Here is a 12,447-nt window from a genome sequence, read left to right on the forward strand (position 1 = left end):
TTAGTGACAAAAAGGAATTTGAGATAAGTGTTAAAACATCCTTGGACTACAGTGGAGCCACACTCACAGATTTTGAACCTACTGACCCTACCACAGCTTAGAAGACTGGCTTAGTGGTTAGAGTGTCCGACTACGACCATCTGGGAGAGAGACCTGGGTTCAAATTCCCCTCTCAGCCAAGAAGCCTGCTGGGTGACTGTGGGCTGGTCCCTGTCTCTCAGCTTAACCTACCTCACAGGGTTGTTGTGAGGTTGAAAATGTCAAAGTGGGAACCATGTACACCACCTTGAACTCCTTGGAAGAAAGGTGGGAAGGAAATGTAATGATAAATAATAACACATTTCATCTAAATATATGGGACTTCTGATATGGGGGGCAAACGGCGGCCTTCCAAGCCTCTCTATCCGGCCCTCAGAACTCTCTCCAGGCCACACCCCTCTCCTTAGACCACAGCCCTCACCAGCCCTGCTTCGGACCCCGAGTGTCTTTGCCTGACTAAAATATGCCCTTGAACTCAAATAATGCATTTTCCTTGCTTGAATGGAGGGCAGGCATTTACAGTGGTACCTCTGCATGCGAACAGGATCCGTTCCGGAGCCCTGTTCGCATCCTGAAGCGAATGCAACCCACGTCTGCGTGGGTCGCGATTCGCTGCTTCTGCGCATGTGCATGATGTCATTTTGAGCATCTGCGCATGCGTGAGCGGCAAAACCCAGAAGTAGCGCGTTCTGTTACTTCTGGGTCGCTGCGGAGTGCAACCCGAAAATGCTCAACCCGAAGCATATTTAACCTGAGGTATGACTGTATTTGAATAAAAAGCAGCATAGAATAGAATCAACCAGTCAGTCAGTCAGTCAGTCAGTCAGAAAAGCGTGTGTGTCTAGAAGCTAGAGTTAAAGGTAAAATTTACATTCCTTGCTCCACCTCGTTTCTGCCTTTAGCCCCACCCAGCATTGGGAGGTTGCTCAGAAGGCAATGTAGCTTTTGGGCTAAAAAATTGTCTCCCACCTGAGATAGATGATAGAATTGTAGAGTTGGGAGGTACTCCGGGGGTCATCTAGTCCAACGCCCTGCAGGACTTCTTCTTCTTTTTTGGGGGGGGGGGTCATCACAAGAAGTTGAAGCAGCAGTGGACCTGCATTTTAGATTGCTGGGATGGGGTTGCTGTGACTATCTCAGCCTACTTTGACAGCAGCAATGAAGCTCGTCTCTCCAGCTAAAAGCAAACAAAGGCTGATGCTTTTCCATGAACTACTCATGGACGCAGCAGACACAGGCTAATGGCTGGTGCCTCCGTACAACAGATCATCTCCCGGAAATAAATGGAATTCATGCTTTTTGGAAAGAGCCTGCAAGGAGCGCGGGTTGGCTCCAGGGCATCTTTTTTCATTGATGGCACAGATGTACTATATGTGCATGTACAGTAAGCCCACATTTAGCTTTATGCACATGGCCAAAAAATGCAAACATAAATAGAAATGGGGTGAATTTCCAGGAAAAACAACTTTGGCAATCCCATCCACCATTGCACTCATTGGGTATTGACTATACACGATTTCAGCTTCAGGCATGATCCCCGGAACATGACCCCCACGTAAGTTGCAAGCTTGCTGTAATTGTTTCCATTCCCATTCTCCTTTAAAATATATGGGGAAATATGTGGCTCAGTGGTAGAGAATCTGCTTGGCATGCAGAATGTCCCAGGCTTTCACTACCAGAAAGAGCATCGCGGGCTCCGACTAGAGGCTCTGAGAGTACAGTGATTCTGCCTTTGGGCTTGCTGTAAGACGCTAGCAAGTCCTTCCATAGTGATAGGCGTTTTTGACACCATGTTGAGTTCCAGCACCTCACACTGCCATTGCCTGAGCTTCTCGGATGTCACAGATGGGTCAGAGTGGTGGCCTAGGGTGAGCTGGAAGAAGCAGGATCTGCAAGCCCCAGGTGTAGCCCTAAAATCCCGTTGGGCTGGACTTTCACAATTTCATTCGCTGGGCTTTTGGTGCCAAGGGCAGAGAGAGGGAGGAGAGTGGCATCACATGGAATCCAGGCAGTTCTGCTGTTTCCCAAATGTTCTTTCTGCCAAGGGAAAATGAAATGGATGCTTATAAAACTGGAACAGCGTGACTCTGCGACGGAGGGATTGGGGGCTTTCTAGAGTTGGCACAGTTGGCCACTGAGGGAAGCACTCAAAGAGTGAAAGCAGCTGTGGAGTCAGGAGAGAGCTATCCAGCCTGTGGCTCCAATACTTTGGCCACCTCATGAGAAGAGAAGACTCCCTGGAAAGACCCTGATGCTGGGAAAGATGGGGGACACAAGGAGAAGGGGACAACAGAGGATGAGATGGTTGGACAGTGTTCTTGAAGCTACAAACATGAGTCTGACCAAACTGCGGGAGGTAGTGGAAAATAGGAGTGCCTGGCGTGCTCTGGTCCATGGGGTCACGAAGAGTCGGACACGACTAAACGACTAAACGACAACAACAACATCCAGCCTGTGACTCAGTGACTCCAGCAAAGGAGAGTCCACCACATCTGAAGGCAGTCTCTTCCACCCTCAAACAGCTCTGACCCTTCCAAACTGGGATGCTTCTCCTGACAAGAACATATGGAGAGTCTGGCTGCTGGATCAGGACAAAAAAGGGCCCATCTGGTCCAGCACCCTGGAACATAGCATCATTCCAGGACATTGTTGGAGGTGGTGGGAACAAAAAAATGGCTGCCATTCTCCAAATTGTGGCTGTAGAATATTTAAAGAACATCCCACAAAGGCGCTTTCATTTCGTGGGCGGCAGGAGGTGGTTGAGCATTTTCCCCAGAACGAAGTACTTTAAGACAATTCAATTCCACTCCCGTTCTGGCATCCACCACCCACCTCAGTAGGCTGCACCCACTTCAGAGGCCTTCCCTTGCGGCCTCCCCCCTCCCACCACAGGTTTCTTACTACAGTGGTACCTTGGTTCTCAAACACTGCAAACCTGGAAGTAAGTGTTCCGGTTTGTGAACTTTGTTTGGCAGCAGAATGTGCTCCGTTTTGAGTGTTTCGCTTCCAATTTGAGTGCCACACTTCCATTTTGAGTGCTACGCTGAGGTCTATCTGGTTTTGCTATTTATTTTGCGTTTTTGTGGCTCATTTGTTTTTGTGACCGTGTGGAACCCAGTTCAGCTACTGATTGATTGATTGATTGTTTGACTGCAGTACAGTGGTACCTCAGTTTATGAACTTAATCCGTTCCTGAAGTCTGCTCTTAAACCAAATCCGTTCTTAAACTGAGGTGCGTTTTTCCTAATGAGGCCTCCTGCCACCAGTGGCCTTCCACTGTTTGGCTTACATTCGTAGACCAAGGTAAAGTTTGCAAACTAGAACACTACTTCCGGTTTTGCGGAGTTCATAAACTGAATACAGTGGTACCTCTGGTTGCGAACGGGATCCGTTCTGGAGCCCCATTCACAACATGAGCAAAATGCAACCAACGTCTGTGCGTCTGTGCGTGCGCGAGTCACGATTTGCCACTTCTGCGCATGCGCAAGTGGTGAAACCCGGAAGTAACCCTTTCCAGTACTTCCAGGTCGCCGCGGGATGCAACCTGAAAACGTGCAACCTGATGCAAATGTAACAAGAGGTATGACTGTAATTTGAAAACAGGACTGTTCGTAAACCACTGTACATTGTTTCTTGCTTTCGTTTTATGGATCAATGGTCTCCTTAGATAGTTAAATTCATGTTAAATTGCTGTTTTAGGGGTTGTTTTTAAAAGTCTGGAACGGATTAATCCATTCTGCATTACTTTCTATGGGAAAGCGCGCCTTAGTTTTGGAACAGATTCCAGAACAGATTAAGTTTGAGAACCAAGGTACCACTGTACTTAAAGAGAAATTGGAGAGCTGGGCTGTCCCTGAGCTGGGCATTGCTTCCACAATTGAGCTGAAGACTGGGAGTGAACCCTTCCTCCTTGGATTAAGCTTGTGGGGGGGGGGACTGCTGGTGGTGTTGCGGTCACTCCCATGGCTCTCTGTGTGTTGTGCGTTCCCTGATCCGTCCCTCTCTCCCTCTCTGTCTTGCAGGAGTGGGCGGACGTGTGCTGCAGAGGCCTCCGGAGCGTTCATGCCTACATCTTGGTCTATGACATCTGTTGTTTTGACAGCTTTGAGTATGTCAAGACCATTAGGCAGCAGATCCTGGAAACAAGGTAAAAATATGCCTCTGCTCAACCTCACCTGGGATCTGACTGGAAAAAAGGGGTGGTGGCCGTGGAGCCAGATGTTAATTCAGGGAGACTCAAAATGATGGGTTGTCCCAGTGTGTGGCAGCTGTGAGAAAGGCGCATTTCAGTCCTAGGGAATCATTGAAAATAAAACTGCCAATATTGTAAATGCCATTCTGCAAATCCTATGGTTGCAGCCACATTTGGAATATCCCATACTCAAGGGGAGGAGAAACTGAGGATATCCAATGAGTTGCAAAATCCTGGGAGCCTAGACCAGCATCCGTCTTCCCTCCAGCCAATCCCTTCTACTTTATACAGAGTGTTTTCCTGCCCCAGGTTTCTCCCCGAGAACAGGGCAAATTCCTGGCTTTACAAACTCTGGTCTTAGATTTCCCATGGCATGGAACCCAAGTGATCTAGCACTTGGAGTTTCTCAAATCCTGAGAATGACAAACACGGTCATATACACGCTTAACTTTCCTAAGAGAATAGAAGGAGAAGGGCAGTTGGAGCCAACAAGAAAAAAATGTTCTCAAGTTCTCCAAAGAACCAGGTGTTCTTTGCTGGATCACTATTGCAAGGGACCTGCTGTAACCTATGATGTAAGAAGGGAAGAAGAACGTGCTGGATCAGGCCAATGGCCCATCTGGTACAGCACCCTGTTCTCAGATGCCCCATGTGGGAAACCCACAAGCAGAACCCAAACTCAACAGCACTGTACCCAACTGCAGTTCTCAGCAACTTGTTGGCAGGGTAGCTAAATTGCAGCTAGGAAGCCAAATCATGTGCAATACTGACTCTTTTCTTTAAATTAAAACAAGTACTTGTTAAAATATTTAAAAAGCTTTTACTTGCAGAACCTATAGCCAAAGAAGAATATATGCAAAGTATTTACATTCACATGTTCATCCAAGCATGGGCTTCCCCCTTTTTATTGAAGATTGCAGTTTCTTCACTAAACATTCGAACAAACTGTGTCTTTCTCTCTTGTACTCAGTCGTCTGTACATGGCCTAGTTGGCCATGCAGTTCCTTCTGAGAGGTTTCCCTTTTCTCCTTCCAGCAGAACTTCTCCTTACTGCTTATCTGAGAGATCATCAACCTCTGTACTTCTTTCCACCACATGCATCCGCACAGAAATATTAGCACTCCTCTCCTCTATTGTGTTTAGAGAGAGAGTTATCTAACACTGTCTCTTCTTCAGTGTTCATGGAGAGGCAGCCATTGTCGTCAAGTCACTCACACACAAAAAAGAATGGAAAATGTATTAAGGTACCTATCATGTGACCAGTGTTAACCAATCACACAAGAGTTACAGGGGAACATTTGAGAATTAAACACACAGCAATGCATTTAAGCATTCCCAACTTCAGTAAATTAAATCACTATACAGCCGTACCTTGGATCTCAAACACCTTAGCTCCCAAACAAATTGGCTCCCGAACGATCGAAACCCGGAAGTGAGTGTTCCGGTTTTTGAACGTTCTTTTGGAAGCCAAATGTCCGATGGGGCTTCTGTGGCTTCTGATTGGCTGCAGGAGTTTCCTGCAGCCAATCAGAAGCCACGCTTGGGTTTTGGAACGTTTTGGGAAGTCAAACGGACTTCCGGAACGGATTCCATTCGACTTCCAAGCTACGACTATACTTAATACATACGGCCAAAGTTGTTGAGCTGTTTTTCTTTTCTATTTTGGCACAAAATCTACACTTCCTGGCCACATCCGGGAAATTCCAGATGTATGGCAGCCCTAGGTGTGGCAGCCTCTGGGTGTGGCCTCTCTCATTCTCCAACCATTTAGGCTTCTCTTTCCCTCTCTCGGCAGGGTCATTGGCACCTCCGACACACCCATCATTATCGTGGGGAACAAGAGGGACCTCCAGAAAGGGCGGGTCATCCCCCGCTGGAACGTCTCCAACCTGGTGAAGAAGACCTGGAAGTGTGGCTACATCGAGTGCTCGGCCAAGTACAACTGGCACATCCTCCTGCTCTTCAGCGAACTCCTCAAGAGCGTGGGATGTGCCCGGTGCAAGCATGTCCACACCACCATCCGCTTCCAGGGCGCCCTGCGGAGGAACCGGTGCGCCATCATGTGAGACCTTTGAGGACGGGCACCCCCTTCCGTCGCTGCCCTCCATCTCCAGAGGTGTTGCCAACACCACTCACCCTCGTGCCATGTGTACAGGAGCCCTTCTTTCCACCTGGAGCGGGTGGTGGGAGCAGGAGGTCTCGAGCAACTCTGTTTTACAACGAAGCCTCTCCACCCGCAACCCCCTGGGGGTGTGATCTAGCTTTGGCTGGAGTTTTTTTTTTTTTTTTGCTGTTGCTGCATCCCCTGGAGCAGCGGATTCGCAGAGGAGACCCGGTTCCTTCAAATGCAAGAGGCCTTTCCCTCGCTTCGGATCACGAACCCGGAATATGAGAATACCCGGCAGATGGGACAGAAGCTGCTGGGTGTCATCCGAGACCAAGCCTTTAAGGGGGCTCCCAGTTGCCTCGTGCGACTCCTTGGGTCCCGGATTTCCTGAGTGAATGTTTCTACGGAAAGCAGGAGGGTGTTGGCAGCAGGGCATGTTCTCTCAGTGCAAAGAAAGGAAATCCTGCCTGATCAAAATCTCCCCACGGGAGGGAGGTACCTGCAAGGGACAGGATAATGGGGAGTTAAGGTGACATTGGATGGAAATTGTTGGGTCTAACTAACAGGGGCAAAGCAGAAGCAAGGAAGGTGGGGGCATCTCAGGTCACATCAGCACAGAGATTTGCAAGAGAATCCTTTACTGCGTGGGCTGTTTCAACCATGACTTGGTTTGCCACTGACTTCCAAGCTCAACAGGGAACCACAGCCAGTTCCTGGGGTATGGTAAACAAACATGTCCAGAGGCATCCACACATTCTATTTTCAGGTCCACACAATTCATCTTTGGGATACATCTAAAAACCACCAGGAATGGAGTGGCTATGATAACAGCGCGTGCATCCTGGTCCTGCTAGGGATCAGCACTAGTTATATGGGGCTTGCCCCACTTGTCTGAGTGGGTTTCTGCTTGTTTTCCAGGCATGGGTCTGAGCATTTTTGCCTGTGACCAGTCACTTTCCCCCAGAAAACCTGTTCTTTAGGGTTAACTCGGAACCAACGGGAATCTGCATAAAACCCCATTGCCATTTGTTCTGATTCTGCGCTAAACTGCGAGTTTCCCATGGAAAGTGTGGATGAGCCCATAGTTTAAATGAACATCAGAAGCTGCCTTCTAGCTGGCTCGGACCCTTTGGTCCACCTCGCTCAGTACTGTCTATACCAGTGTTTCTCAAACTTGGGTCTCCAGCTGTTTTTGGTCTACAACTCCCATTATCCCTAGCTAGTAAGAGCAGTGGTCAGGGATGATGGGAATTGTAGTCCCGAAGTAGCTGGAGACCCAAGTTTTGGAAACACTGGTCTACACTGCCTGGCAGCGGCTCTCCAGGATTTTAGACAGGGTTCTCTCCCAGCCCTACCTGGAGACGCCAGGGACCTTCTGCATGCAACACAGGTGCTGTGCCACAGAGCTACAATCTCGCCACAAGAATATTTTTGCTGTTGGAAGGACACCTTTTTTTTTTAAAATGACCTATCTTTTCATACACTTTCCAACTCGCCTAGTTATGGATTCCTTTTATTTACCATATAGCTCACCCTCTCCCAAGGGCTCAGAGTGAGTAATGATACTATATTAATGACAAGAGCTTCACTTTTACATTAAGTCATCTTCAGATCTGCCTCTCCACCTCCCTCCTTAGCTGGCAAAAGCAACCTTCGCCAATTACACCTCTCCAGGTGTTGCTGGTCTACAGCTCCAATCTTCTCAGACCATCAGGTGTTTTTTTTTTCAGGGGCAAGGGAGTTGGAGACCAGCAACATCTGGAGAACGGTAGCCCATCCCTGACTCTTTCAGTGGCTCAGGAGTTGTTGGGTCTTCATGGGAGAGGAGAAAACTCCAGAGTTGAAGGACTGTCAATGAGGATCTTTCTCTAAGCACATCTGGTCCTCAGTTGGTGCAATGGGACGCTAAGCTTAAGAACCCCTTATGCATAGAAAACTAGGGTGCCAGGGAGAAGGCCAGCCTTCTGTATGCTGTCGTTGTGGATCTTCTGCATTGGCCAAGGGTGAGAATGGATTACCTTTGGTGTGCCTTCCATCTCAGTGTTCTCCCTGACATGTTAACTTTCTATGAGCAAGGTTTTGGGTTTGTTTTTTTAATTAAATTCTCCAGTCATTTGAATCATCTGGTATCATATTTTTGGGTGATAGCTATGCCCCCCCTGGTTTGAGTATCAGTTACTTAGCTTGGGGGGGCACTGCAAAACTTAGGAACTGGTTTGGAGGGGCCTCAAGAGGGTGGGGGCTGTAATGCTCAGCAGTTATAAGCCACTCCATGTGTTTAAAACAAAATTATGCAATAGACATAAATTCATGCAGCATCGTTCAGTTCAGAGTGCAGGTCTGTGCATTTTTACTGGGGGGGGGGGTGTGTGAGTCCCACTGTGGTCAGTGGGGCTCACTCCCAAGTAAATCTGTGCAAAAGCTGGCATTGTTTGTGTGGTGTAGGCTTCTGATTGGGTCAGACCAGAGCATACCCCAAGCTGACTATAATTCTCTGGTTATGTGATTTATCACTGATTGTGCAATATTACACTTTTTCTCTGAAAGGCTGAGAGTGGCTGGCATGCTGATGAGCCGTATTTTAAGGATGGGGCAGGTGTGGCCCTCCAGGTGTGTCTAGACTCCGATTCCCATCATCTCTGATCGTTCACTGGAGATGCTGTGAGCCAGGGTCCAGCAACACTGGGGTTGGGGTTGGGCCACAGCTTGAATTGCAATGCTTCATTGATGAATTTGTTTCATGGATCAGTTAAAAGCCTTCTTCCTGACATCCTTTCCCTGGTGGGTGGAAGATAAGCTGGGGAGAGTTTTGAATTAAAACAAAATATCGGAAGACATTTAACAGGTTAAGCACGATCTCCTTGCCCACTACCCCAAGCCAAAAAGATTCACAACTGATGCATGGGGTGTGCAATCCTGCTTTGGGAAAAACCCACAGAAAGCAGGATTGAACCCTCATTAGAATTCAATCCTGCTGGGTTTGGTTGTGCCAGAACTGGCTGGCATGCCCCAGATCTTGTGTGTGTCCCCCCCTGAGGACCAACTTTGACAGGTGGGTGGGGCAGCCCACCTGTCAATCACCTGCTGTCAATATGGCTTGTCTGGAAGCGGAGAAATAAAGATTTTTGGCCACCCTGCCAAAAATGTTTCCTCACCTCCCTGAGTTAAAGGGCTGCAATCGTTTTTGCAACAAATCTTTTAAGCCATCTTGTCCAAGCAGCCCTTCTATTTTCTCAGCTTTTTTCAAAAATGATTTTTTTTATTCTTTGAAAAGCCAAAGGACCCATCAGTTTATGTGTTTTGGGCATTAACTATGAGAATCCATATGCAATAATCTTAAGAGTTTGGCAAATGAAAGTGGGTTTTAAAACGTGAGATTTAGCGTGGGATTTTGGCCAAGCAAAGTCCAGACAGGGTACGATTTGAGGCATTTGCCATAACCCTGAGGTCCCCAATATGGTGCCCTCAGACACCCCCCCAAAGCCCCCTGCCCCTCCCAGTTATTTATTTGCGAGAGGGTTGCCTATGGGGGCGTGTTGATTGCTTTCTAATTTGCATTTTATTTGTTTTGTGATCTTGTAGATGCTTTCCCTGGTGTTTTTTTGAGGGGGTGTGTGATTAGTTTTTTTCTTCTGTGAAATGGGTATTTTGTGGTGCCCATGACACTTCTGTTGGTCTCCAAAGACACTGCTGGGCCCCAAAAAGGTTGGATACCATCCAACAACGTAACTAGTGAGAAGGAAAGCTCTCTTTTGGAGTTTTGACCAACTTTCCAAATGCATTTTATATTTCCCAATTCCTTTATTTTAATCCATTATACCTAGAGACAAAGGGCAGGTCAGCATATAGCAAGTCCTCAGTTTCTGTTACCATCACAGACGCAAATTATAGGGAATGTTTTTGATGTCTGCCTTTCAGTACAGAAGCAGTTATTAAATGAGATTTTTTTTTCTAATCTAGGGGAATGAATCCATTGGGAGGAAGTCATCAGCCTTTTTAACCTTTTCTTCATCTTACTTTACCAAGGCTCTCTCTTTTAAAATTACTGTACAAGCTAAATTTTTGCTGAGATTAATGGGGGTGGTGGAAGGATTCTTACTAAACAAACAAATTTTCAATTAAATTCCTGCCTACCAGCCCTCCTCTTGACCTCCTTCCTGGGTTTAGAGAGATGGAAGGGCTGGGAATTTAGATAGCTCCATCATCATCATCATTATTATTATTCCAAATTCCTTAAATACTACACAGGAATTAATCGCTGCTGTTAATGCCATGTGTTTTTAAGGCCCATCTGCACTATACATTTAAAGCAGAATCATTCCACTTTAACGTCAAGGCTTCCCCCAAAGAACCCTGGGATCCGATTCACAGAATCAAGGGCCATCTAGTCCAATCCTCTGTAATGCAGGAATCACAGCTAAAGAATCATTGACAGATGGCCATCCAACCTCTGTTTAAAAACCTCCGAGGAAGGAGACCCCACCAGCTTCTAAGGAAGTCCATTCCACACTTGAACAGCTCTCGCCATCAGAAATGTTTCTTCCTCATGTTTAACTGGAATCTCCTTCCTTGTCATCTGAATCCACTCATTTGGGTTCTACCCCTCTGCAGAAGCAGAAAACAAGCTTGCTCCATTGAAGAAAGTTGAAGATGGCTATCAAGTCACCTCTCAGCCTTCTCTTCCCTGGGCTAAACATCCAAACTCCCTCATAAAGTTTGGTTTCCAGATCCTTCATCATCTTGGGTGCCCTCCTCTGTCCACCTTCCAACTTTCCAATATCCTTTTACAACTGTGGTGCCCAGAACTGGACACAGTATTCCAGGTGGGATCTGACCAAGAATAGAGTGGAACTATTATTTCTCTTGATTTGGACATTAGACTTCTGTGTTTTCAGACAGGGACATCAGGGAGGCAGCTGGAGGGTTTTCCTTTAGAGCTTTCTGCAGACAGGTAGATTCTACAAATTGTCTTTGTCCTAACAGATGAAACGTCCACATGAATCTCTGTGCTGCAGTGACCATTTTCCAGGGAACATATGGGGGCAAGAGCAAACAATTTATTTTGGGGAAAGGTATGTCCTGGCAGGATGCTTTTGTCCGGTTTCCAAAGAACCTGATGATTTGGAAGCAGGGTTTAATTAATTTATTTTTAAAATATTTATAGTGCCATTCCTATACAGTTTTCTGAAAAGTAAGTCCCATGGAGTTCAATGAGGCTTATTTCCAGGTAAGCGAGTATCGGATTGGGGCCTCGATGCTTCCTCACCCTTCTGGGTTCCTTGCTGGGAGATCTTTCAGGTGACCGTAAAACTTGTAAAACAGCCCTTGTTATGAGATGGAGATCAAATTAAAAGGAAAAATCAGGTATGTTTCCTCTTTGTTCTGTAGACCAGCCACTGCGTCCGTCTCTCTGCCCTTTTGGAGAGCCCAGCTCAGTGTCTCTGAGCAAGGAACGTCTCTGAGGGGTCTTTATATCACCACAGCAAACTGCAATCTCTAATCTCAGGGATTGTTGACAAGGATAATCTGTCAGCTGTTTCATCCACCTCAAAATCATCTGTTTTGCTCAAGCTCTGGCTATTTCATGTGCAAGGGTATGGGGAGAAAGGCCGCCATTTTGTTTTTCATGGAAAGCCCTGTTCTAAGGTGGAATGGCGGAATTCAAAATAGCCTCTGTCATGTTAAGAAAATGGCCACGTCCTTTGTCACTCACCTGGTCACTGTTATAGTGGCTCATACAAAACACCGGATATACAGAAAACACGCGCACTTTTACAGAGTGGCTGGATCGTTCCCCCAGCACCTCTTTTTGTTTGAGGGGTACCGTGTTATTATAAACTTCCAAAAAAGGGGCATTGATTGAAGCAGGCCGGTTAAGAATTGAAAGCCAGAGTGTGCCATTTCATGCAATCCTATTCTTAAAGCTAAACTATATGGAGAAACTTATGTGTGTGTTTGGATTTAAAAGGGAGAAAAAAAACACCTTACAAAATACAAAAGGATTTTAAAAATTATTCAGATGAAGTCCTAAAATAGGGGAGGCCCATCCGGTTTTGAATTGCCCCCCCCCCCCCCGAACTCCTTGACTCTTGCCAAACTGAGCAGGAGA

General features: G+C 46.8%; 1 protein-coding gene across 3 annotated transcripts in view; it reads left to right on the top strand.

Annotated features, from left to right (window-relative positions):
- RASL10B (RAS like family 10 member B) overlaps positions 1–11,701 on the top strand; it is a 28,882-nt gene extending 17,181 nt beyond the window's left edge. The window contains exons 3-5 of one of the 3 annotated variants that reach the window (XR_013980101.1): positions 4,062–4,186; positions 6,027–7,501; positions 7,620–11,701. Coding sequence is in view for 1 of the 3 variants with exons in the window: in XM_080984046.1 (XP_080840172.1) it covers positions 4,062–4,186; positions 6,027–6,297 (396 nt within the window). In the remaining 2 variants the exon portion in view is untranslated. Of the gene's footprint in view, positions 1–4,061; positions 4,187–6,026 lie in introns of all 3 variants that reach the window. The other 2 variants (XR_013980102.1, XM_080984046.1) reach the window with 2 other exon arrangements.
- The last annotated feature ends 746 nt before the right edge of the window (positions 11,702–12,447 follow it).

The sequence above is a fragment of the Podarcis pityusensis genome (genome assembly GCF_964106645.2).
Source record: "Podarcis pityusensis genome assembly, chromosome: 15".
Taxonomy (NCBI): domain Eukaryota; kingdom Metazoa; phylum Chordata; class Lepidosauria; order Squamata; family Lacertidae; genus Podarcis; species Podarcis pityusensis.